Here is a 27,327-nt window from a genome sequence, read left to right as displayed (position 1 = left end):
ATGACCAAAGCGTGACTGTTGGCCACTTAAACCACTGGGTTAGAGAGGAGAGATTGGATTGAGTTCTCATTCTCAATTGACCTTCATTAGCACATTTCTGGGAGCTCATGTATCTGGATGTTTGAAGGAAAGTAGATTGGGATTGATGATTAACATTTCCAATCCGGTGTATAATTAGTACAAGACACCCAGTGTGGCCTTGAAATGTGTTCCAACAGTGGTTCAATACCTTAAATGTGCATTGGGAGAATAAGAGGTTTTACTCCTTCGGCCCCCTGATGCAAGAAATTTCATGATGCAACCTACATAGTGAGTTCCTGATTGAACTGTATTGGGACTAGGCCAACAATACACTCTCTTACAGCCATGGTCATAGCATTTAACCCAGAGTTGGCTAAACTATTTTTTTGAATTTCCTGGGAGACTGCACTCTACTACTTCTGTCTAGATTTTTCTTCTTTCTTGCTGAAAGTACTGTACCTTGTTCGGCTGCAATACCTTGTTAGGTTACTATTCAATTCTATGAGTAGCAATCGTGTACCACCACTCTCGAGCCTAGTCAGCATATTTTCTAATCACGCTGTAAAGATGTTTATTACACCTCTCTGGAGCAGGTGGGACTTAAACCCAGGCTCCCTGTTCAGAGGTAGGGACTCTACCACCATGTCATAAGTGTTCAAGAGGCCAGTCAATTGTAAGCTTAGCCACAAGAGTGGACAGGCTGCCTGATTGGTAATCGCTTGGTAACCAGGAACAAAGATCCTTGCTCTCCTCTTTTGCTACATGAGGGGATCAACGATCTGTGGTCCTGCAACCAAGGTTCAGTGGTTAGTACTGCTGCCTCACAGCACCAGGGTCCCAGGTTCGATTCCAGCCTTGGGCAACTGTCTGTGTGGAGTCTGCACATTCTCCCTGTGTCTGTGTGGGTTTTCGCTGGGTGCTCCGGTTTCCTCCCACAGTCCAAAGATGTGCAGATTAGGTGAATTGGCCAGGCTAAATTGCCCATAGTGTTAGGTGCATTAGTCAGAGGGAGATGGGTCTGGGTTGATTACTCTTAGGAGGGTCGGTGTGGTCTGGTTGGGCCGAAGGGCCTGTTTCCACACTGTAGGGAATCTAATCTAATCTAAACCACATACTTTGACGTGTTATTTGCAGATGCCAACCTTTTCAGGTAGGATCGCATTAACCTGAAAAAGAAAGGCTGTTCAGAAAATGAAGTCAAGGAACATAAACCTGTGTTTTTATTACAGGGATAAAAAGATGGTTATTATGCTGCATTTTATGGCTTCAAATTATGTTTTTTTTATGCAAACAATCATACTCTAACTAAGCCTATTCGATTGGTTATAACAACAATGTTCTATGCATGTTTATAAATAATGCCTTCTGGTTTTTGAAGAACAGGTTTTATGATTGTGTCCACTATTGTTTCTAATGTCGATGAAAAGCTACATTATTTAGCAAAACACAATACCACAAGAATCAATAGTCAAAAAGTTGTCTTGATTCTTCATATCTTAAATTGAAGTTTGTTTTGAAGATTGGCTTTCCTGCCAATTTATACTGAAGCGAAACATTTTTTTAAAAATTCAGATTTAGGTCTTTTTTTTTTCTCTTGATATGAAAATTCAACACATATTTTGTTGATTATATATAGGAAATTAGGCATCTACCAGAGACTCTTGACAATTTGAAATGCAGGATTTTTTTTTTGCTGCTTATAATTTGGGCAAATATTTTTTAAAAAGCTTTTCAGCTAAAGGCCCCTTTAAATACCGTTCCTGACTGCCCTGTTAACTTGATACAGACCAGGAATCATTGGAGTCTTTTGATTTCTATCGCCTGGGTAATTGTTTTTCCCAAAATTATCATATCCAATATCCTCAGCCATATTTTTGTTGATGTGTCATTTTCATTTCTCCTTTGATGTTGATGAATGCTTTTTTCTAAAACAATATAATTGGCATTTTAAAAAAAATAGGCAAGAGGAATCTGAAGTTATAATCATGGCAACATTGTTACCATATGCTCAATTAAGCAATCCCTCGCCCCTTATACAGTGCTTTCACATTTTAATAGTTATTACCATTGATGTATGATATCGTAAATACACTTACCACTTCACCTCATTCAAGTTGATACTTCCTACAAGTTGTTGTCTCAGTAAATTGATTTTTCTGATGTTAACAATCTAGCCCCCACAATGACCACAATTACTTGAAAAATACATATTTTTTTTAAAAAAAGCCAAGTTGTATTTCCCAGTCAAGGTTGCATATAAAATGGATGAAGTATATATAATATCATATCACCAAGTTGTACCTTAAATTCCTTAACGTGGTATCCTTCTCCAGGCTTACAGTCCTCTGAGAATGCTACTTTTCTCTGACCTCTTCAGTGATGCTGATATTCTTCTCCCTATGCTTAGACATGTTTGGACTAGCTCCCAAACTTACAAATTCCTGCAAACCATAGTTACCTTCTTCCCTCTCCAAATCACTTTCCTTTCACAATCTGCTTTCAACTCATTACCTCAGTTAAGGTTTTCAATCACCTTGCCTTAATGTCTTTGTTTCTTGTTGTGGTGTCACTCTTTGACTGATTATGCTCTTAGGATAATACAATTACAGGTGCCATGTAAATACAAGTTGTTGTAAACTATCATAATTGAAAGTGCATTAATAATGCTGCTAGTGGTGGATGCATTATTGTCAGTGACACAATTGCCTTAGATGCTTAACCTTCAGTTAATGGAAGTGTCAGATTGCCCTTTTGTACTCTCAATATTAGAAATTTATTGCACAATTCATTAACTGGTATTTAATATTAAGGTTTTTTTTTAAATTTTGTATTAGCAGTGAAGTCTGGTTTGCCACAGCCACCTCCTGCAGTCCCACCACGACCTCCAACTGTCAAGGTAAGACGCAGCATGCACTGCAACCACCAGAGTCCTCCATGTGTCAAGTCTTTTGTTAGATGAGGGAATATGTTTTTGCAAAGAGTAATCCAGAATAATTAAAGTGAAAATATTGTGATTAGAATTAGAATTGCAAAGTGAGTTCTTGCTACATCTGACTGGAATGGAAAGGGATGTATTTGTTCAGCAGCCCCAGAGGAAGAGCTGTGTAGGCCGTGTGATGTTTGCACAGTGCATTTTTCAGGATACAAAAGCAGATGTCACAGTTTAGTCAAGCAAAGCCAAGCTGATTAAAAGAGCTGCGAATGTGCCCTGGCACTATTTCATAGTTTACATCTTTGTTTTTAAAAACAGAGAATGAAGCATCATAGGAAAGGATAGCATGGTAAAGGAGCCAAAGAGTAAAGCTGACTGTGTACAGTATTTGGATTCATTGCTTATATTTCTGCCTCTGTGATGCAGTGATCCCGGGAGAACTCGGAGCATCACCGTGTACTGTTGACCCGTGACTTTGCCTGATTTGCTGCTTCAGGGAGGTGGTGAATTCAGAGCTGTCAAAATCCTCATGTTAGGAAGAGAACATCAGGATGGATGTCCTGGGATTGTTTCTGCACATCCCTGGCCGTCAGGCCCCAAGCAGACTAACTGTCATCCTCTTGGCTGTGAGAAGTCAAAGAGATCAAGAGGCTAGGCTCAGAGAGAAAGCGTACAAACTCACGCAATATTTATTTTTGTAGCAAAGCTGAGGTGAGTTTATTATTATGTCTCAATTCACTCAAAGATAAGTTGATGCCAGAATAAGTGCATGGGGAATTAGGCACAGAATCATTTAAAATTCAGAATAACTTTACCTTGACTCTCATGCCTACTGTTTTCTTAGGTTTTTCCCAATCAGTAGATAGCTATTTCCATTTCTGTTGTGGAATAGGCTGTCACAAGTTGTCTGACAACATTATACTTAACTGTGACAGCCAACCTCAAATTACCTGCTAGAATTAATTGAGGTCTTAAGTATAAATAGGTACTGAGATATACAACCCAATGCTAATATTACTGACTTCAGAAGGAGGACAGGGAGAAAATTTGCAGAGATAAAATCTCTAGCCCTGGAAGACTGTTGATTGCAGTTAGAACATTTTCCTGTCGTGTTCTACAGATTGCTCCCTTCCCTAACAAAGCCGAGACCAGTAATGTTATTGCGGAACAGCCAAATTTTGCAGATTTCAGCAAGTTTAGTGAGCAGGTAAGAACAATCTAATGGATCATTCCTGTTTATCAGATAAATTCTATCTATCATGTTACTATGGTGGGGGTGCTGGGGAGGTGGAGGGGTTTGTGGGGATAGGAAGATATGTAACTGCAGGATAGGCCAGAAAGAAGACTGAACAAAAGCTGAAGTCTTTACTTTAAGTGTTATCTCCTCTGAATCAGAAAATCTTAAGCTGGAGACTTGAGCTCCGTGAGTAGACTGTTACTTCGATGCAATATGGCGATCTTGCTCTACTGTCAAGAGATATTCTGTCTTTTAGGTGAAACGTTAAATCAAGGGCCCATCCAGTTTGTTAATAGATGTTGAAGATCCACAGTATATGTTAGAAAGAAGAGCGAGTGTCCTACCTGTTCTAGCCAAAGATTATGGCTTGGTTTACATTACTAAACAAACTATGGTAATTTCTCTCTCTGCTGTCTATGAGGCCAATTCATGTGAATCTTATAAAATGTTTTATATGTGAATATAGAAAACAGGAGCAGAAGAAGGCCATTCAGCTCTTCAAGCCTATTTCACTATTCAATATGATCTGTGTATGCCACATTCCCATTCAGCTGATAACCTTTACCACCATCACCTTTGTTAAAAGAAACATCTTTCCTATGATCCAGCAGTGTCTGCAATCCAGAAGAGCCTGTGAAGGGTGTTTTGGAGCACTCCAAGGATGTGAGTGGTTGTTTAGAAATGAAACTTTCCTCTTCAGGTCGAAGATCAGTAACTCTAATGACAGTCTAGAGACAACCTATGACCACTGACTGTAACGCCTTTGCAAGTTTTATTGCCTTCAGGTTGACTTAAATTACTCATTTTGCATGTGAACCTAGTGCTTTAACATAACCACTCCAGCAGTGTGCAAATGGGGTTTCAGAAGTTACTAACATCCCAATTGTACAAGCTTTGAATGAAATTATTCTCATTCAAACCTGAATCTACAACAGATTTAGGAGTTTTATTATAGTGTTGACGTGAGAAATCGACGGACTTGATCATTTTATATTTCCTCTTCGAAATCTTTCCCTTCCCATGGCACTGTGTACTCAGCTCATTAGAGACATGTGACAGCAGCATGGAGATGACTGTATCTCCTACCCTATCACAGACTCCTCTGGTCACCGCTTAGCTCCCTGTCTTTCAACATCATATTCAGAGTTATTGAGAGACAGTTTAAGATTCAGTGGTGAGTTTTTATATATCTATCTATGTCTCCATCTAATGTGCTACAAATCCTGATGACTGAGGAAGGTTTAATCAGAGCTGGGCCTGATCCTCCTCCTCCTATCCACAGTGGGGTACCTGTGATCAGTCTTGCCTTGCTAATCTTGTCCTAATTCTAGTTATAGTCTCCATACCCCTGTCCAGGTTGATGATCAACCAATCAGAACAAGTTTTACACTGAACCAAGTAACTTCCTGATGAGTTGGTTATTGACTAAACTATTAAGCCACCCTTGCCCACAGTTGCACATGGATTGACGTTTTCTTAAACTTTGCCCAACTCTTCATGTCAGGGTCTAAGACTAGGAGGCCTCAGCTGATGATTCCAGATGTTGGGGCATTAGTCAAACCTAATTCTTTGCCATTCTCTCACTCTAGCCCTCCACTCTCCCCCTCTCACTCCACTGGACTTACAGCAGGAGTAAGACAACTCCTTTCAAGGCACCACTGTACGGTACATTTTATCAGGTGTGAACCTTGCACACTGTATGATTTCATGTCAGCAGAAATGACTGGAGCAGAACCTTTTCTACCCTGCACACTAGTATCTGTCTTGAGAACAGAGTTTAAACAGATTCCTGTAAACAGGATAAGAGAAAGACATGGGATGAAAGGTTTCAGTTTGTTTACATTGTGCAAAATAAAGGTGTACATGATCGTGAGTTGACGGTTTTCTGTACATAATCAGTTGGAGTCCTGTTTTGCCAAGACTACTGGGGTCTCAGGGTCATTTAAATAGACATATAGTCCACCTGCATATGTGGTCTCCTGTAAGAGATAACCAGTAAAATTGCTATTGTCCCAGAGGACCCTGGGGCTGTTCTCTCATTGGAGAGACGACTGGTGGTGCTTTAACCTGAGGACCCCCCACCCCTCAGGTAAGGTTGAGAAGATAGGATCTTTATGGTCACCTCAGCTGGTTGGGGGGTGGGCTTGATTAGCTGCCATTGCTGGAATGGCTAGCTTAATGATGCTGAGCGATGTTAATAGCACAGGAAATTAATGACAACAATGTCATTGTCTTTGCTGTGTCAGATAGATTAGCACCAATTATTGAAGTCCTGCAGTGATCCCATTCACCTCCAGTGCTATATCTAGCTATCTCTTGAATACATTCAATGTTTTGACATCAACGACTTCCTGTGGTAATGAAATTCCACAGGCTCACTGCTCTTGGGGTAAAGAAATGTCTCCTCATCTCTGCCCTAAATGGTCCACCCCAATCCTCAGACTATGAGTCCTGGTTCTAGACACATCAACCATCAGGAGTATCCTCCTTGCATCTACCTTGTCTAGTGCTGTTAGAATTTTATAAATCTCTGAGATACCCCCCTCACTTGTATGAAAACAACCCTAACTTAGTCAATCTCTCTTCATAAGTCAGTCCAACCATCCCCGGAATCAGGCTTGTAAATTTTCACTGCATTTCCTCAAAAGCAAGAGCATCCTTCCTCAGAAAAGGAGACCAAAACTGCTCACAATATTCTAGGTGTGGCCTCACCAAGGCCATGTATGACTGCAACAACACATCCCTACTCCTGTACTCGAAACCTCTCGCAATTAAGGCTAACATATTATTTGCCTTCTTTACTGCCTACTGCACCAGCATACCTACCTTCAGTGACTGCTGCACAAGGACACCCAGGTCCCACTGCACACTCCCCTCCCAATCTACTACCATTCAGTTGGTAATCGGCCTTCTTGTTTTTGCTTCCAAAGTGAATAACCTTGCATCCATCTAAATTATACTGCGCCTGCCATTGCATTGCCGACTCACCCAACCTGTCCACATCATGCTGAAGGATCTCTGCATCCTCATCACAGTTCACCCTCCCACCCAACTTGGTATCAGCTGCAAACTTTGAGATGTTACATTTTGTTCCCTATCCCAAATCATTAATGTATATTGTGAACAGCTGGGGTCCTAGCACCGATCCCTGTGGCACCCCACTAGTTACTGGTTACCAATTTGAAAAGGACTCATCAATTCCTACTCTTTGCTTCCTCCCTGCCAACCAGTTTTCTATCCCTCTCAATGTGCATCCCCCCCCATCCCATGTGCTTTAATCTTGCACAATGGAATTGTTTGCATCAACGAGATTTCAATACAGGATGAGGAAAAACATTTTGGCAAGTTTGTTAATGGACTGTTTAGAAATGGCTTGCGGTTGATTAAACAATCAATTTACTGAATCTCTCATGATCAGTTGGGACTGTGCTTTCAGGAATATTGAAATGAAGATGGAGCAGCAACAAAAAGAACACTGTTCCAGTTCCGTACTTTCTCTTCAATTTAAATGATGAACTGCTAGAATCTGCAATTTATGCATGAAGGTGACTTGTCACTTAAATAGGATATCTCCGTGCTCTTCTATCTTAATAAATTGTGAATAGCCTGTTGCCAATTTGGAGAAACAATAGAACACTGGGCCCTTGAAGCATTTTCAGTGGAGGGATACCTGTGCATTGAGATGACTTGATGTATTTAAGAAATAGAAGGAGAATTTACAGGAATGATCCTTGTAAGTGGACAGTGGCCAGCATTTTAAGTGACCTCATCGATCCAACCTCTGAGCGAAGAAAAGATTCATTTTTCTGTGAGAAAGCCATTGCTTCTAAAAGTTAAGAAGGGGAATTTGTTAAAACTCTGTGGATTATTCTGTCTCATCAATAACTTATCACACCTTTCCAAGCCTGTAAGAGGGTTGAACATCCACTCTGCAGATGAGTAGAATTTTTGAAATTGAATTTACAGGTGTCTGAAACTTTCATGAAGGACTACTACTTTCATTTTGACAGGATCCTTCTGCATTTCAAAAGGTGTCACTTTCTCTTGACGTCACTGGTGATGGCGAATCAAAGAAATTAAGTCGGCGTTAGGTGGTTAATTTTAATTGGCAAGGGCACAATAAGCCAAAGGGCCTTTTTCTGTGCCGTAGATCTCTGTGCCATAGTGCTGTGTGGGGCAGCTGTTACTCAGGGATAAGAGGAAGTCTTAGGAAGATTGGAAAAATTCAGGTTGTCGTTATCACATTGAAGACCTTTACAGGAGACAAAGAAGTAACGATGCAACAAGAAAGATTTAGAAGCTTTCAGTACCAAGGGTGTGCAATCTCCCCGAAATTCATGAATATGGGTTGGAATAATTGGCAAATGCATCAATAGATTGAGTTGGATGAGGAGTGGAAGAGGAGTTAATGGAGAATTCGATTCAAGGAGTTCATTATGGAAAAGGTGTTAATCCTTTTTTAAAATTATTTTATGGGATATTGGTGCCCTTGGCAAAGATAGTATTGTTACCCATCCTGAATTGAACTCGAAGATCTAATAAGGTCTGTTTGTTGTGATTGCACTTGGTGTTGTTTGCATGGGAATGCAGAATTTGTTGAAGGCAAATTTCACTTGCAAATTTGACTATATTGAGTTAGCTCTGAAATCGCATTCCCATTTCATTGTAGACCCATTAATACCTAAAATCCAAGAACTGTCTATTCATCATCAAGTCCTTTTTTCTGTAAAATTCACTCATTGATGTTTGAAATCAATTCTTATTTATATTGTATATATTACAGTAAGTGCTCCTCAATTTCATGCCTAAAGTGTATTTGTTTCCCTGCACAATGGGAATACAGCTTTCAAAGGCAATGCTAAGGATATCTTTGAACTGGTGGTCGATTTAAAATTCAATTTTCTTCATAAAGCATTTTGTTTGGCTTTTGTGTAGCATATTTGCAAACATCAATTACTACAGTTAACCCATTAAAGGGGTGGGGGTGAGTCATGTAAGGAGAATATTACAGTATTCCCCACCCAAAGGTAAGTCGCTAATTGGGAAGGGATTCCTAATAAAGTACCATTTGTTTGAGAAGGATGGTAGAGATAAAGCTGTAAACTACAGGTCAGTGAGTCTAAATCAGTGATAAGGAAACTATTGGGAAAAAATTGAGGGACAGAATTAATCCCGACTTTGGAGGAACAAGGATTAATCAAGAATAGTTGCATGGCTTTGTCAGGGAGGAATTGTGTCTAACAAAATTGAATTTTCAAAGAGGTGACTAGATTTGGAGATGAGGGTCATGTAGTTGATGAAGCCTGCCCACACAGACTTCATTAAGGCTTTTTGACGAGGTTTCCCATTGATTAAGATGAGAACCCATGGAATCCAGGGTTACTGTAGAATTGACTAAAATTAGCTTAGTTGGGAGTAAGCAGAAGGTGATAGTTAAATGTTTTTTCCATGCAAGTCTGTGCCCGATAATATGCCAGTGTTTGGGGCTGAGTCATTTGGCTTTGAGGTGTACGTTAATAATTTAAGACAGGCAGAACAGTGGCAAATGTAATCCTGAAACGTGAGAGATTGTGCATTTTGGGAAGACTTATAAGGCAAGTGAACATGTGATGAATGGTAAGACCACAAGAAGACAATCAAAGGAACTTTGGTGTACATATCCATAAATTCTTTAAGAACAAGTAGATAAAGTGGCTAAGAATGCATAGGTAGCGGGAAATGCTTTTCCTTAGTAGAGGGGTCATTAATCTGGGGTGTAGATTTAAGGTCAGATACAAGAACTTTTGAGGGTATTTGAGGAAATAGCTTGAACAGGAGTGCTTCATCCTTACCCCCAATTCCCCAAACGCCAGATACCTGACCCTTCCTCCACCTCAGGTCAGTTTAAGGATTAGATCTGCCTGGGATGGGAGCTATTTGGAAATTGTCTGCAAGGGCGATGGAACAGGAACCCGAACATTTAAAGAATTTAAATAAATACTTGAATCACCAATCGCATACAAGGTTATGGATCACATGCTTGGGAAATGGAATTTGAGTAGGTAGGTGTGTGATGACCAGTAGGGACACAACAGACCGAAGGCTCTCTTTTCATTCTATAAAACCCTCACCTGATAAACTGTTCACATGGAGGATTTCCATTTCAAATCACATTACAATTTAGTGCCAATTTTAGATTTCAATTATGAATCGTCACACAAGAGAAACTTTGGTCCCTGCAACAAATTCTAATCCGTGGACACTCTACATTTCTTTTTCTTGGGCACAGGTGATTTGTGCAAGTGTGCGGGCCCCTTACATTTAAAATACATGAGACTTAAAGGTTTCAATTTTAATGTGGCCTGAGTGGGAAATTTTGAGTGACCACACATTGTTCCTAATGACTCATTAGTCAGACATTTTTCCAGAGTCGAGTCTCTTGAACCTTTTAAAAAAAAGTCATAGATGTTCATGATTTTTAAAAGTTGAAGCATGATAGAAGTCAGCTCCAACCAGCTGGGTTCTAGCTTCTGTTCAGACAGCTTAGTTGGCTGGGCAGCGCAACCGTCAGTCTCCTCTTGGGATACATGAGACCTTGTTAAATGGCTGAAGGCCTTTACTGGTTTCACTGTAGGTTAGCATACCTCGGGCATCCTAACAGCTCCAACCAGTGCAGGACCTCCGTTCCCGAGAGAGGGAGGAACAGGAGTGCTTCGTCCTCACCCCAATTCGACAAACTCCAGATACCTGTCCCTTCCTCCACCTCAGGGCAGTTTAAAGATTTGACAGACCTAGGATGTGCGGCTTATTCTTCACTGTCCCCTACCCAACTGCCAAGCCTGCCAAAGAGATGGACTTCCAGGCAACGAACTCACGTGGACTCGTGTTAGAATGCCACCACTTGCTGAAAAATCTAGCCTTAACCGGTCCTCTATATGTGACCAGAACCTTCTCTTGACCTCACCACAGGGCATGTCAGAAGGTCAACATTTCCCCTTCCATCGTGTTCATGCATTGTCTCACTGCTGACCTTCTACACAGACTCTGTGACCTCAAAGATTTTTGACTCTGTTTGGTATGTTTTCCTTTATTGGTCAGAATATTGAGTACAGGAGTTGGGAGGTCATGGTCTGGCTGTACAGGACATTGGTTCAGCCATTTCTGGAATATTATTTGTAATTCTGGTCTCCATCCAATCAGAAGGATGTTGTGAAAATTGAAAGGGTTCAGAAAAGATTTACAAGGATGTTGCCAGGTTTAGAGGATTTGAGCTACAGGGCGAGGCAAATAGGCTGGGACTGATTTCCCTGGAGCGTCATAAAAGGTTTATGAAAGGTTTATAAAAGATAACTAGCTAAGATCTTTTCCCTGGGGTGGTGGAGTCTAGAACGAGAGGGCACGGGTTTAGGGTGAGAGGGTAAAAGATATACAAGAGACCGAAGGGGTACCTTTTCAACACAGAGGGTGGTGTGTGTATGGAATGAGCGGTCAGAGGCTGGTACAGTTACAGCATTTAAAAGGCAATTGGATGAGTATATGAATAGGAGGGGTTTGAGGAATATGGGCCAAGTACTGGCATATGGAAGTAGATTGGGTTGGGATATCTGGTCGGTATAGATGAATTGGACTGAAGGGTCTGTTTCCGTGCTGTACATCTCTATGACTCTGAGTCTAAATTACTTTAATTGTGGTAACCTATGTAGAGCTATACAACCAAAACCAACTGGAATATGAGAAATTTTTAAAATCTAATTCTTCAACTCAAAAAAAAGAACAGTTTTATTCAAAAATTGCCCACAGGGCACTTGCATTTGAATTAAGCAGCAAACCTCTTCCCCTGATATGTGCCCATGACACAGTGCCTGTTCTTCGCTATCCAAACAAAAAAAATGCTGGCCATTTTGCGAGTGAATCTGCTCTTTAACACCATTCAAAGAGGGACATGGGGATAGAAGCAGGTCATTTAGCCCCATAAGCCACATCCACCATTTAGTTAGATCATGGCTGGTCTGTGTCTTAACTCCATTTCTCTGTCTTGGTTCAGTAATCCTTAATTCTCTGATCTCATAAAAATCAATCCCCCTCTGGTTGAAATTTTCAATTGATCCAGCCTTGGCCATATGCTGGGAGAAGAGTTCCAGCTTCCCACAATCCCGTGTGTGAAGATGGACTTCCTGACATCACCTCTGAAGGGCCGAGCTCTGATTTTAAGATCATTTCTCCCGTTCTAGATTCCCTCCTCGCCAAACAGAATAGTTTCTCTCTATTTATCTTGTCAAATCAATTAATCATCTCAATTATATCAATATTTAATCTTATTTACTTCAGGGAATAACAGCCTAATCTATGCAATCTGCCTGACGATTTCACCCTTTTTCACCCTTCGATATGATGCTGCATTGCTTGTTTGACACCAGAATGAATAGACAGAATAATTGGTATTCCGTGGACAAAGATGTGTCACAATCACAACAAGTGTTGTTTATATTGATGCAAAGTTCCATTTCAACATTACATTGTTACATTGAGCACTTTTGCTTTGCACATAGAGTATTCTGTGCACCCATTAATAAGCTAGTTCAAAATGGCTTTGAGTGGGGAGGCAATGGTCCAGTGGCCGTTAGTGTTAAAAGCGGGTCAAGTGGTTGGCATCCAGGAGCTAGCCTTCCCACTGGGTCAGGGTGGAACCAAAGGAACTGTTTCCAAGGGCACATCAATGGCACGAGTGACGCTACAAACACAAGTTCACATTTGTAACTATATTCTTATTTTACATCACCTGTCTGGTTGACAGTTATTGCAACAGGAGCTATAAGAACCACGCTACTCAGTTTACCCATCCTTAACGCTGTCCCACTCTGAAAACTGTCTAACTCATTCCCCAAGACAGAGTGCAGTATAACATCTTCCCATTGGGGTCAATGTTGGAGTTGCAGTTGAAAATGTTCAACAGGAGCAAACCAAGAAAAAGAAACAAAGAAAAACTACATTAGCTTCTGGGAACAAAAGGGGCTGCAGACTGCCTTTCCCACAGTTACACATTTGCGGTCAGCGAATGCTGTCTCCCTGCTTCCAGCTCTCCTCTGTTGCAAGCTGAAATGTCACTTGGCTTGTTGCAATTGCTGTACTGCTCTGCTGTGCTGGATGTGATGGTCCTCCCACTCAATGCCCTGCTGTTCCTCCTCACTCTCCCAGTTCATCAACATTCCAGCTTTGCCCGCTTTCCTTGTCCAGGCAGAGTATGCTGGGATTGTGCAACACAGTCTGTCTGGACTGTACTACCAGCCACCCTCCCCCCTCCCCTGGTCTGAACCAAACTTCAAAGCCTCCTCTACAGGCGGCATGCTGTCTGCTCCACTGTGGGCCTGGTTGAAGAATAAGCTGCATTGGCTCTATGGTAAAAATAAGGACTGCAGATGCTGGAAGCCAGAGTCTAGATTAGAGTGGTGCTGGAAAAGCACAGCAGGTCAGGCAGCATCCAAGGAGCAGGAAAATAGACGTTTCGGGCCAGAGTGATCAGCCATGGTCAGAGTGTGGCGTTCATCACTCAGCAACGATCTTTGTAAGACATCCAACTGTTGAAACAGGAACATAGGAGTTCTCAAGGATACAGGCACCATGGCAGCTTCCAGGCTCCCTGGAGCAGAGGTTTAGCCTGTGGTACTGATGACCATGGATGACTTGTATGTTGATGGAATGGAACCCTTTTCGGGCTGCACTATCAGCAGTGTTATGCAATGGAATACTCTGTGCGTTGAGGCTCTTGCACCTTTGATTAGGGGGTGGGGTGTGGAGCAAGCCGGCTATATCAGCAAAGCCCACTGCCTGAGCTGCAGAACTGCCCTTTGTCATGGTGTGATCCGGCATCAATTGCATTGATAGCAGTCATGACACATTTGTGGGCTGAAGGTAGAGAGGTGTTCACATGGGTCCCCAGTAGCTGCATGGAAGCAGCCAGTTCCATGAATTATTGCAGCTCTCACCTTGACGACCACTGGTTTAGGATGGTCACCCCACTGCCCCCTTCAGGTCCCGCTGCCACTGATGACACAGTTCTGCAATCGTGTCCTGAGACTGAGAATGTCTATGTGGTGGCACTGTACCTCGCGCAACGGGAGGGAATAGCAAAACGGACCTCCTGTAGCTCCCCTGCATCCTGAGCAGACTGTCAATTCTTGTAGAGGCTGTTGACCATCTGCTGGAGGTGGTTGCCAGACCTGGGCTGACACGTATGTTCAGTCTCCATTTCTCTGCCCACAGTGGCAGCAACATTAACCTCTGTCCAATGGCTGGATCCAAGGGCACAGTTCTGGTGAGCCTGTGTTGGAACCATCTGAAAGCGAAGAGGTTGTTATTAATGTGAGCAGTCAGCATTCCCATCACCTCAACACAACCCCTTGACATAGGGACCTTATTCTGATGAATGTAGCACGAGCCAATCCAAGCAAACCCAGCAGCAGAATATAAGTGTAATAGGATTATAAGACCAGTGTGGTAGGTATTATCGCTAGACCATTAATCCAGGTGATGTTCTGGGGACCCAGGTTCACATCCTACCAAGGCTGAGCAACCCCTGCTGAGCCTCCATGTTTCTTTATTCCTTGCACTCCTCATCAACCTCATCAGTATAGAGCATCCAACTCATTTACATATCCATCTCCCAACATTACCTAAGTCCCGACCCCTCATCCTGCTGCTGCTTTTGAAAACCACTGTGCTGCTCCATCTCCTTCCATCCCATCACGATAAAAGGAGAATGTTTGTGACCATCAATTACAGCATTCCCCCCCCAGCCGACAAAAACCCACTTAAGCTTTCATTGAGCAGACCTCCAAGTCTGACTCTGATCCATTCACCTGTCTCTGATAGAAAACCCCAACCAAAGTGACCAGGCCCCTAACGTAGGGTGAGTATATACACAGGACCCACAGGACTGATTGTGTTCCACTCCTGGACGACAGTGATCTGGAAGCCCTGACACTGACTTACTGACTCCAGCTGCTGACTGACCGAGTTCAGGTCCCTTGGCTGATATGAGATGCTGCCCTTGACTGAGTGTGTCAGTACCTTCTCACTAAAGGTGCTCAACGTGTCTGAGAATGGCTTCCCTGTAGACTGCCAGGCATGGGCATTTGACTGCAGCCTGTACAGTGTGTTGCAGTGTAAGCTGCTGGCACATGCTGTCGGTGTGACATTGCCATGGCACTGTGCCACACAGCAACATGCTCACCCCCTTTGACCGATCACTGCTGACAACCTGCTTGGCGTTGTGTCCGTGCTAAACAGTGAGACAAAGTAGAGGAGCGGTGAATATTTAAGATCAGGGAAGAAGCCGCAAAGTGCAAATAGGCACAGCAGAGGTGCAGTGAACATTGCAGTCAGCTCGGAGTGAGTGAGTGAGTGCTAGGAGACCAAGTAGGAGCCCTGAGCAACACCCCCTGCCTGTGACTGTGGAGTTGGGATCCTGTACCTGCATACAAACTTTCCTGGCGGCTACACTACAGTCAATGTCCCGATCGATACTGCAGCATTTTAGTGGAGATCTGAGCCAGAGTTTTTTTTTAATATATATTTCAAAAATCTGGTTTATTCATTAAAAATGTCTTTTTATGTGGATATTGTCACAAGTGCAGTTTGGTTTTGTACAGTAGCATATCAAATAAACAAAGAAGCATTTGAGTTTGACTCTATCCCAGCAAAACAAAGGCATCTCCTACACGTACAAGACGATAGTTGAACGGATTGAAGCAGTAAGAGAGTCTGATAATTGAACAGGCCACCAATTAACTTCAGCAGGAACACCTCAGGCAATGGTCTTTCCCCACGGTGCGTTGGCAGCCAGAGATGTGTCATGATGTGGTGAGGCTGGGGGTATGTGTCCGATGCCAAACCTCTGCTGATGGGGCATGTGGTCATTGTGTACCTTAGATATTGGGGATTGTTGTCCAAGCTGTTGGATCAGAGAAGGTGATGAACTGGGCTCACCAGAACCCTCCCTGACTATCATTTTGGAAACTCGTGCCGTTTAGTTTCTGACCAGCATGTGGGAGAATAGAGAAAAAAACATATCAAGATGAGGTACTAATAGATTGCAAATGCATGCAGATTAGTTACTAGTAGAATGCAAATAGCCACTCACCACTCACTCTTGAGGTTTGCACTCCACTGTTCAAAAGTTGATTGCAGAATTGACTATTTTTTTTATTTTGCTGTTGAAAATCTCCCCCTCCCTCACACTGGTATAGTGGAATCTTCCCATCCACTGAAGGACATAAGCCAGTCAGTTTTAAAAATGTGGGGAGAGAGAGAGAGTGTGAGAGAGAGTGAATGTCTGTCTCTCTCTCTCTCTCTTCCCCCCCCACCCCCGGCCTTTGAATCATCCCTGAATATTGGATGAATCTTGGCTCAAATTCTGCTTCATTATTTTCTAAGCTAATTTTCTGCTAACCAGCGCACCCAGGACAATTTTGGTTGAGATTTTAACTCATTCAAAGCCCAGCCACTTGCACGGCGTTAAAATTGGGCCCAGTCAGTGAGACGCCTGACCTGCTAAAGTGTTTAACCATGACAGTTCCAACAGTGGATCTTTTATGTTGCTGTGCCTTACCGTATTTGTTTATGACTTACTATAATGATGAGCAAACAGCAATTTAATCCTGCTGCCAGGATTCCTCTCTTGTGTTTATTCTTCCTGATTTAACTCCCTTCTAACCCCCCTCTTTTTGAGTGTACAAAGTTAAAAATCACACAACACCAGCTTATAGTCCAACAGGTTTATTTGGAAGCACTAGCTTTCAGAGCACTACTCCTCAACCACCTGATGAAGGAGCAGCACTCCGAAAGCTAGTGCTTCCAAATAAACCTGTTGGACTATAAGCTGGTGTTGTGTGATTTTTAACTTTGTACACCCCAGTCCAACACTGACATCTCCAAATCTTTTGAGTGTGTATGTCTTCATGAACAGCAATACACTTGGCTGGCTATTACCTGACCCAGATGCTGTTGTCATCTCTGTTCCCCTGGCGGCTTTCTGCCCTGACCCTTGTTCCAGGACCTGATATTGGCCCTGACTCAACCATCTCAAAATGTACAGGCCTTTACTGCTCTGTATTTGCAAGTCCATCATTTTCAGTCAGTTGTTTTAAAGAACAGGTAATTTGGACTGAAGCACACAGATCCAAGCCTGGATGTTAACTTTTTTTTATTTGACAATGTGGGCATTACTGACACGGTCAGCATTTTGTTGCCCACTCATAACTGCCCTTGAAAATGGCAGAGCTGCATTTAGTCACCAGCATATGGTGCAGAAATGTAATGCCATGGTTCTGACAAGTGTAGTTAGCCTGGCTGTTGCTCTGTTACAGAAGCCTAGGTAACCGGGCATCACCAAGGCTTTAAGAAAATTAAAGTACGTAGGGAAAGCTGGAGTGGCAAAGTTATGTCACCTTCTGTGAAAAGTCACACTCCACCTAAAAAGGATTTGGTGCTGATTTGAAAGCCAGAAGACCAATGTTTGTACAGAGAGCAGGCAGCACTTTCACACTTGGCATGTGGTTTATTCGGTTTTCGGGAGGATGAGATTGGTGTCTGACCTCTTGCGTTAACAGTCTGCCTGTGTATTGACAGCAGAATTACAAATTCACTCACGTCTGGGTCTGCAATACTGCAAAGGTGAGGAGAGTCGTGGTGATGTAAATATAGCCCAGCATCCAGGTGGCTATCCAAACTGAAGAAGTAGCAGATGTGAAAGCATTTTTCTGTATTTACTCTGCATCACTGTGTTTTAGTACACTTCATGATTTTACATTTAATAATGTCACCCCAATTTCATTGTTGTGCAGTCTGGAGAAAATGGCTGCTTTTTATTTAGAAAGGTTGGATTATGTGCTCTGAATAACTCCATCTGGAAACAAAATCATTGCTGTTTTATTGCTGTTTTACTATACCAAGTACCCATTAGAGTAAAATTCAGCGTTGTCAAGGGCAGGGTCAAGTAAGATGATCAGTGGTGTCCAAGCCTTATGCCATCAATCTCCGAAGTTCCGGTTGTAAGACGGGAGCATCTGGAATAATCTGAACTGGAGTGCTGACCCATGCTGGGGCCACTCATCAATCCAAGGGTCTGAAACTTTGACCTGAACATCTGATCTACCGGTAGATGAGCCAAAAGTTCAGCTGCTGTGTGAGAAAGATGGGGGTGATTATCCATATTGTGGGTTCGAAGCTAATCATGGTATCCCAGTACATTTACAAAGTGGAATGGCTGTCAGTAATTGGGATAAGTTTGGGAGCCGTGGATCGTAATCTATGGTTTCACCACCAGATGGTGCACTTAACAGATGTAGCAGTATTTTTAAACAGAGTAACTTCAAATAACAATTCAAACAGCAACAAGAGTTTAAATGGTTATTTAAAATGTTTCTTTTGACCACCCCTTTTACTACCACTCAGATAAATGCAGTTATTTTGTTAAGTTCGTGTTTTTTTGTATAAAAAATTTGACTTGTAACTCAAAGTATAGATTACAAATGAATAAAAGACAGGGAAGAATCATTAATGTTAATGGGGTAGAGTTTGTACGCAATTGTGGGATAAAAACTTGAAGAATATCAACTTTGCGTAATTATAGAAGTGCAGAGGGAGGGGAGCAGTCTGTCATTTGCCATCTTCTCAGCCAAAGTATGCAGCGTGTGGGAGGCTTGTGAAAACAGGGAAGTGCAACACAGCAAGAACGCCGGTTCAGACAGAGGAACCTTCTCCTCCTCTCGGCCTCCAAACAATAGCACATGGGCAGCATCCAGAAACAACAGGGTTATCAACATTCTCGTCTCTGACTCTGAAAGTTCCGTCATGTGGGCCAGGGCTTTGTTGCAATGTCAAGGGAGTTGCTACATTGTCATTCGGCTGCAACGTTAAATCCACATGTTTACATGAAAATAAGAGATCCCATGGCACCATTCAAACATAAATAAACCGAGGAATTCCTCTGGTGTCCTGGCCAACATGCATCCCTCAACCAATAGCACCATAACCAATGGGACCATACTTCTAGTTAACTTGTACTCTTGGCAGCTTTATTGCATTTTTTGAGAGATTAGTTTTTGATTTCCTTTGGTTAATCTGTATCCTGTGAGTCTGATGCCACTTTCCTACTTTGTTTGAGGCTGTCAGAATAGAGGCAAAAGGATTTTCATCTCAAAATTCCTTTCTGGGCCCTGCTATGTGCAAATTGGCAACATAGAATAGAATCATAGAATCCCTGCAGTGTGGAAACAGGCCCTTCAGCCCAACAAGAGTAACCTACCCAGACCCATTCCCTCTACTTACCCCTGACTAATGCAATAACCTACATATCCCCGAACACTATGGGCAATTTAGCATAGTCAATTCACCTAACCTGCACATCTTCGGACTGTGAGAGGAAACCAGAGGAACCCATGCAGACACGGGGAGGATGTGCAATCTCCACACAAATAGTTGCCTGAGGCTGGAATCGAACCTGAGTCCCTGGCGCTGTAAGGCAGCAGTGCTAACCACTGGGCCACCATGCTGCCCAATGACAGTGACTGTACAGTACAACTCACTCGCTACTTGTGAAGGTTTATGGAGCATCTGTTAATGTGAAAGCTGCTATGTGAATGTGAATTCTTTCCTCCCTCCTTTCCCTGAAACTTTGTGATGAGGTGACCGTTCGCACGCAGAAGTAAGGGTTTCTTCCTCCAGGTGAGACTGGGAATGTGTCTTACAGAGGAATTCTAGCACCCAAGCTGCATTGTGCTGGAAGCGTGATGTTTGAATTCAAATGACCAAATTGGCTGGGAGCTGAGGTCAACGGCCAATTCAGGAACTTCGGGTCAGTAGCTCATTTCAGGAACTCCAACCACAATGCCATGTTTCGTCTCCTGGCTTACAGGCAAAAGCTCAAGCAGGAGACCCCTTTGCGGATACAGGCCCAGTGCTGGTCGGAGAAGGCAGAGGATCAACTCCGGTGCTGTCTGGAATCAGCTGATTGGGCCATGATCAAACAGTCCGCAGGTACCTTGGACGAGTACACCACCACCGTCACAGACTTTATCAGCAAGTGTGTGGAGGACTGCATAACGAGGAAGTCAATCTAGGTGTTCCCCAACAGGAAACCCTGGAGGAGTCAGGACATGCAGAACCTGCTAAAACCAGGTGTGAGGCCTTCAGATCAGGAGACCCACCCAAATATAAGGAATCCAAGTCTGACCTTTGCAGAGACATTAAGACAGCCAAGAGCCAATACCGATCCAAACTAGAGACCCAAACAGACACCCAGCAACTATGTCAAGGACTGAATGACATCACAGATTCTAAAAAGAGACAGTGCAAGATGGTAGACAATGATACATCCCTTCAAGATCATCTCAATGCCTTCTATGCTCGCTTTGAGTAGAATTTCGGCAGAGAGGTGACACCTATTCTGACAAGTCTTGACAAATCTATCCCAACAGCCACTGCAACAGAGGTCAGATCAGTTTTCCTTCATGTGAATCGATGGAAAGTGATGGGACCAGATGGAGTACCAGGCCATGCACTCAGCATGTGCAGATCAACTGGCAGAGGTCGTCTTGGACATCTTCAACCTCTCCCTGGAGCAGGCCACTGTCCCTGCCTGTTTGAAGAGGGCCAACATCATCCCTCTGCCTAAGGCGGCTCATGCAGCATGTCTCAATGACTACCGTTCAGCGGCCCTAACTTCGGTGGTCATGAAGTGCTTTGAAAGGCTGGTCACGGCATTAATCAACTCCAGCCCCCCCACTAATCTTGACCTACTCCAATTTGCTTATCGGACCAACAGATCCACGTCAGATGCCATATCACTCCTCCCTAGAACACCTTGACATCAAGAACAGCTACATAAGAATCCTACTCATTGACTACAGTTCAGCCTTCAATATTATTATACCCTCGAGACTAATTACTAAACTTGGCGATCTCGGACGAAGCCCCACTCTCTGCAACTGGATCCTCAGTTTCCTGACCCACAGGCCACAATCAGTGAAGATTGGGGACAATATTTCATCCTCACTAACACTCCAACACTGGAGCCCCCCCCAGCGTTGCATACTCAGCCCCCTACTGTACTCACTGTATACCCATGACTGCATCGCCAAATACCAGACTAATGCCATTTCCAAGTTTGCTGATGACACCACCATAGTCAGTCGAATCTCAGATGGCAACGACACAAGACTGCAGATGGGAGGTGGGAGACCTGGAAAAATAGTGCACTGAGAACAATCTAGTTCCCAACGTCAGCAACACCAAGGAACTCATTATTGATTTTTGGTGGGATGTTACTCATACCCCCCCTACACATTAACAGCAAAGAGGTGGAACAAGCTCCTGGGAGTCATCATCCACAACAAGCTTTCTTGGACTCTTCATGTGGACACACTGGTTACAAAGGCCCAACAACGTCTCTTCTTCCTCAGGCAGCTGAGGAAATTTGGCATGATGGTGAATATCCTTGCCAACTTTTATAGGTGTGCCGTCGAGAGCATTCTGTCTGGGTGTATCACTACCTGGTATGGCAACTGTTCCATTCAAGATTGGAGATGGTTACAGAGAGTGGTGAACTCAGCCCGGACAATCACAAAGGCCAACCTCCCATCTATAGGATCCATCTACCAGGCCCACTGTCAAGGAAAGGCCACCAGCATTCTTAAAGATCCTTCCCACCCTGGCAATGTCTATCTACAACCTCTACCACTGTGGGGTAGGTACAGAAGCCTGAACACATGCACCAGCCGGTTTAGAAACAGTTTCTACCCCACTATCATTAGAATACTGAATGGACTCTCAAAGGTCCCAGCAGAGACCTCTGAAATGGGTCATCTGAATTTCTTTCACCTGTACCTGTGTTTTTGTTTTTGCCGCTGTTTACCTATTATTTACTATCTCTGCTACTTAACTCTGTGATCTGTCTGTATTACTCGTAAGACAAAGCTTTTCACTGCCTCGGTACACGTGACAATAAATTCAATTCAATTCAATCAGAGGCACAGCCAAGAGAATGGCGCTGTCAGTGTGGTGCCTGTGCCAAAGGCAAGTAGGTAGGCATGCCACCTACCCTGTTGGAGGCTATGGCTGCCTTGCCGAGTTCAACAGAGAACTCCATGGCAAGCCAAGAGGCTGAGCAATTTTCTGTAGGCTTTCAGACAGGCACCATACAGAGTTTAACAGGCTATTAATTGGAGTCAAGAAGCTTTCCCACTCTCTCCTCACCATCTGCTTGTAAATAATTTAAAACAGTCCCAGAAGCCAGGTTGCCAATTTGATACCCCCCAACCCCCCGCACCGCAATTTTTAAAAACTCAACTTCCACTGATTCATGACCCCACAGCCCTTTAAAGGTCCCAGCAGAGACCTCTGAAATGGGTCATCTGAATTTCTTTGCATTCCTGTTATGTTTCTCCTGCCCTGAACTCCTGAGGGTGTGCCCACTTTGGATTGTTTTAGCTGCTTGCACCACCACGTCTTGTACCTTTTTAACATCTCAAGGCACCACCAAGAGTGTTACAAAACAAAGCACCATTTTGAGCCACGTAAGGAATTGTGAGGTCAGATGACCCAAAGGTTTGACCAAAGAAATTCCATTCTCATCTCATCTTCAACTAGGTAGTCTGTGGAAAACTAATCCAGAGCTCATTGTTGTACACTTGATTTTGTAGGCCAACAAAGAATCATTAACTGATCTATCCTCTCGAGTGAAGAGACCAAGTAATCTTGGAGAAGAAAATAGCTCTCCAATTAAGGTTAGTTCGGAATGTGCAAGCATTTGATATTTGCAAGATCAAATTTTTAATTTCTTTTGTTCCAGGTCAAAGTTCGAAGGAGTATATTTCATGGTTTATGCGCCTGGTTCCCTGTCAGTAATTAAAACGTCAGCAAAAGAGACAGGGATCCTTGTGAATAGAGGCAACGATCTCACATAATGTCATTAACTTAAACCCTACCTCAAGTCAATGTATGCTAAACATAACACATGTCTGATTAATGATTTCTGAATTTAAGGAATAGTTATGGTCTTTGTAGCCCTACAATTTGCTCTATTGTCTTTGTCACTGCTTAGTTATAGTCTGCAGTTTATAACCTCAGACACAATATGACTTCTTAATCTATTACTCACCATTCTCTACAGCGAAAAACCAGAGATAGAAGTTTCTGTTCAACCTCTTTTCTCGCTATGTTACTTCATGCTTCTATTTGCTCAAAAAAGGTTCTGGCGTGTAAGGAGTGAGGGGAAGCATCTGGCATCAACTATGTGCAAATTGTCTGAATAGAAATAAAAAAGAAGCAAGGTAGAAATTGGGCTGTTTGGAGGGATTTGGTGGCCAGTAGCAAAACCAGGACAGAACCATAGCTTAATTTGCAAGGACTTAGTGAATGAAGAAATAATTGTGTGAGAACAAGGATAAGCTGCCCATTTGCATTCACTTGTTTCATGTTACTACACACAGTGAATCAATTCCTCTTTAAACAGAGCTTTAAAACCAAGCTTCGGGCTGAACTGGACACCAAAGCAAGGAACCGTTAAGTCTGCATTGACTCTGGTGTGAAATCTAATCACCTTGTTCCATTTCTCTGCCCTTGCCACCCACCTTTCTTAGTTATTTTATTTCTCAAGTGCATGATTTTTTGTTATTAAACTGTTTGAAATTCTTCCCATTGCTGTATTTTGATGGGTATCTCTTGACGTAAATGACACCCCCACCCATAGCAGGAAGCCAAGGGCAGACGGGGGCTTTTCTTACTGTGTGCTTTTTTTTCATTTCCTGGAGATTTTGTATGAATCCCTCCCCATACCCTTGCTTCACCTATTTATCCAGCGTATAAGTTACTATTGAATATGTTTCCACCACCATTCCAAGCAGTGTATTTTACACCTTAACTCACTGTGGGTTTTTTTAAAAATCCTCACATCTCTTCTGAACCTTTTTTACCTTTACCTAAACTCAGCCTTTTAGTTACTAGTCCTTCCCTCTGTCTCTGGAAACAGTTTCTCTCTGAAATTACGCCCTGGATAAGCAATTGTAAAACACAATGAAAACAGCTGTGGGCTAGTAACAAACCCAAAAAGCACCACTGTGTACTTAACCTCCAGTCTGTAAAATAAATGTTCACTACTACTCCCTGCTTTCTGTCCCTTGGCCAGTTTTGTAAGCATGCTGTCACTGTCCTGTTAATTCCATGGGCTTTAGTTTTGCTAACACAGTCAGTTAGGCCCTTTTGAAAGTCTACGTGCACATTAATCACCCAATCTCATTAACGCTCCATTACTTTGTTGAAGAAATCTTATCAAGTTGGTCAGAGATGATTTTGTGCTGACTTTCATTTGTCAGTGCACACTTCTCCAAATGCCAATTAATTGTGTCCCAGATCAGTGCCTATAAGCATTTCTCTGTCACTACCAACTAGATTAGATTAGATTCCCCACAGTGTGGAAACAGGCCCTTCAGCTCAACAAGCCCACACCGACCCTCTGAAGAGTAACCCACCCAGACCCGTTCCCTGAACCTATATTTACCCCTGACTAATGCACCTGACACTATTGGCACTTCAGCATGGCCAATTCACCTGAACTGCACATCTTTGGATTGTGGGAGGAAACCGGAGCGTCCAGAGGAAACCCACACCGACAAGGGGAGAATGTGCAAACTCCACACACACAGTCGCCTGAGGCAGGAATCGAACCTGGGTCCCTGGTGCTGTGAGGCAGCAGTGCTAACCACTGAGCCACCGTACTGCCCTGTGGTTTTCAGTTTATGTCCTCAATTTACTGACTCATCAAACAGTGGAATAATCCTCATCCAATCCCTTTGAATCCCAATGGAATGGCCCCTTGGTCAAATCTTCTCTTGGTTTCTTTGCTGTGTGCAGGAAGCCAATGGGTCAGCATGGCAATCAAACATTTACATAGTCTCAGATTTTATAGTCAGCAGTGAAATGATCATGCATACCACTAACCTAAACAAAAAAGGCTGCCCCACAGAATTGATTATTGTCTATGGTGTAGATTCCTCCTTTCCCAACATTAACTTGGATCTGGCACTAAGTGGATCTCCAGACATCCAGCAGCAATAATGTCGTCAAACAACATAAATTATCCCATTGAATTATTCTCACTGACAGTAAACTGGGAGGTGAAATGCACCAATTAGCCTTTATTGTTTTGTCAGTTTTACAGAGAATGGCATAAAATTTGGACCATGTGCATTAAAAGTTAAGACTTTGTTTTGAAATGTGACTTTATTTACACTAAACTCATTACATAAACCTCGTTATTCACAAATACAAAATTTATTTTCGGGACCAAAGAGACTATTTAACAGTAGTTATGGTTTTGTACACTATTGAAAACCCAGTTATCAATAAGACATAATTTTTTTTCCCAGAGGAGTTAACAATTATATCGCACTGTGTAAAAAATAAAGTCCTGTCAGTTCACTAACTTTTAAAGATTGCCATTAGTGGGAAAGTCAGCAGTGCATCCCATTGACATGCTGTGGGACTCACAACTTTTGGATTTCCATATTGAACTGCGCATGTGTCAAAGGCAGAAATACACATCCATTGCACAGAGTAAAAACAGCAAACTTCAAAACCTGGGCCATTACTGTCAAGCTCATTGCAGGACCTCAACCAGCTAAAGCTGTGTAGGTTGTCGGCACAGCCTATTCATCACCCTTCTGCTGCTTGCCCCTCTCCAGTTCACCCAACTTATCAGAACTTTGGTTTAATGGGTAACGTGAAGTCAGGCCGAAGAGTGTGGTGCTGGAAAAGCACAGCTGGTCAGGCACCATGCGTTGAGCAGGAGAATCGACATTTCGGGCATAAGCCCTTCATCAGGAATAAGCCCTTCATCAGGAATGAGGCTTGTGGGTCAGTGGGGCTGAGAGATATATGGGAGGGGGGTTGAGGCTGGAGGGAAGGCAGCTGGGTATGGGATTGGTAGATGAAGCTGGGGGTGAAGGTGATAGTTTAGAGAGAGGGTGGAGCAGATAGGTGGGGAGGAAGATGGACAGGTAGGACCATTCAAGAGGGTGGTGCCAAGGCTGAGAGATAAGTGGCAGGGGGGAGGGCCCCAGGTGCCAAATGCCTAGTTGGCTCCAGTATCTGCAGTCCTCACTTTCTCCCAATCGGAAATCAAGTGTGAGAAATGCCAGGGCTCAGCTTAACACCCACCAGTTAGCAAGTGTGTTGGGGGCAGATTCAGTTGAGGCATTTAGGAGGGCATTAGATGATTATTTGGATAGAAGCAGTGTGCAGGGTATGGGGAGAAAACAGGAGATGGGAATGAGGTGATTATTCTCATGTGAAGAGCTGCAGACACGTGGGCTGAATGGCCTCCCTCCCATTGTGAGAACTTGTTTGGAGAAATGGGTCTTTTTGCTATCAGTGTTGCAAAGCTCCTTGCTTTCCATCACATGATTTTTTTTCCCAATTTTTCTTGCCAATGACCCCATCGATTAGTGCCTGGGAAGATTCTGCCCATTGCCTCTGACATTTTAGCCTGCCTCCAGTGCTGCATTGAAGCCGAGATTACATGCTAATGTTCGCCCCCCAAGAGGGGGGCTCAAACCAACAAATCTCTGACTCAGAAGTGAGAGCGCTGCCACCTACTGGCTGAGACCTGAAAGACCAAATGAGTCTTTCTCAATCCAAACTCGGGCATGTTTTGACGTTGTGGTGTTACTGGAAATATAGCAATGGATCAAGTGGTGAGGGAAGAATAACCAACAAAATGGCTCTTTTTCTTTTCATAAAGGATGTGAAATCTCGCCAGCCTCCATTAAAACCTCTTCGTAGAAAACACCGGCCTGAAAGCCAGGGGGACAGTCAGGAGCAGTTGCCACGACTGAATTCGACTTCCACACCAGATGCAAAACCGCACCAACCATTGCAAAGGTAATATTTGTGTTGCTTTTAGTATTCAGCCATTCAGAGCGTTAACGTAATCTTAGTGTACAACGTTTACAATCTTTAGCTGTAGTCTCCGTACTGTTATCTCAGCGTTGTACCACTTCAAGTAAGTGGAAAACAAGTAGCCACTATGTGCAATGTGCAACCCAAAGAAATGGACAGTGTATTGTACAGAGCTTCAACTCCTCCAGAAGTTAAAGGTCACCAG

At 43.1% G+C, this 27,327-nt stretch overlaps 1 protein-coding gene across 5 annotated transcripts in view; it reads left to right on the top strand.

Moving 5' to 3' along the window:
* The window catches only part of reps2 (RALBP1 associated Eps domain containing 2), a 196,472-nt gene that overhangs the window by 156,894 nt on the left and 12,251 nt on the right, over positions 1–27,327 (top strand). For 4 of the 5 annotated variants that reach the window (XM_060832954.1, XM_060832953.1, XM_060832956.1 and 1 more), the window contains 4 exons: positions 2,856–2,917; positions 4,074–4,160; positions 22,868–22,951; positions 26,965–27,104. In XM_060832954.1, coding sequence (XP_060688937.1) covers positions 2,856–2,917; positions 4,074–4,160; positions 22,868–22,951; positions 26,965–27,104 — 373 coding nt within the window. The remainder of the gene's footprint in view (positions 1–2,855; positions 2,918–4,073; positions 4,161–22,867; positions 22,952–26,964; positions 27,105–27,327) is intronic. The other variant, XM_060832955.1, reaches the window with a different exon arrangement.

Source organism: Hemiscyllium ocellatum, chromosome 12 (genome assembly GCF_020745735.1).
Source record: "Hemiscyllium ocellatum isolate sHemOce1 chromosome 12, sHemOce1.pat.X.cur, whole genome shotgun sequence".
In the NCBI taxonomy this organism is placed as follows: Eukaryota; Metazoa; Chordata; class Chondrichthyes; order Orectolobiformes; family Hemiscylliidae; genus Hemiscyllium; species Hemiscyllium ocellatum.
This window is presented reverse-complemented; position numbering and strand designations above follow the sequence as displayed.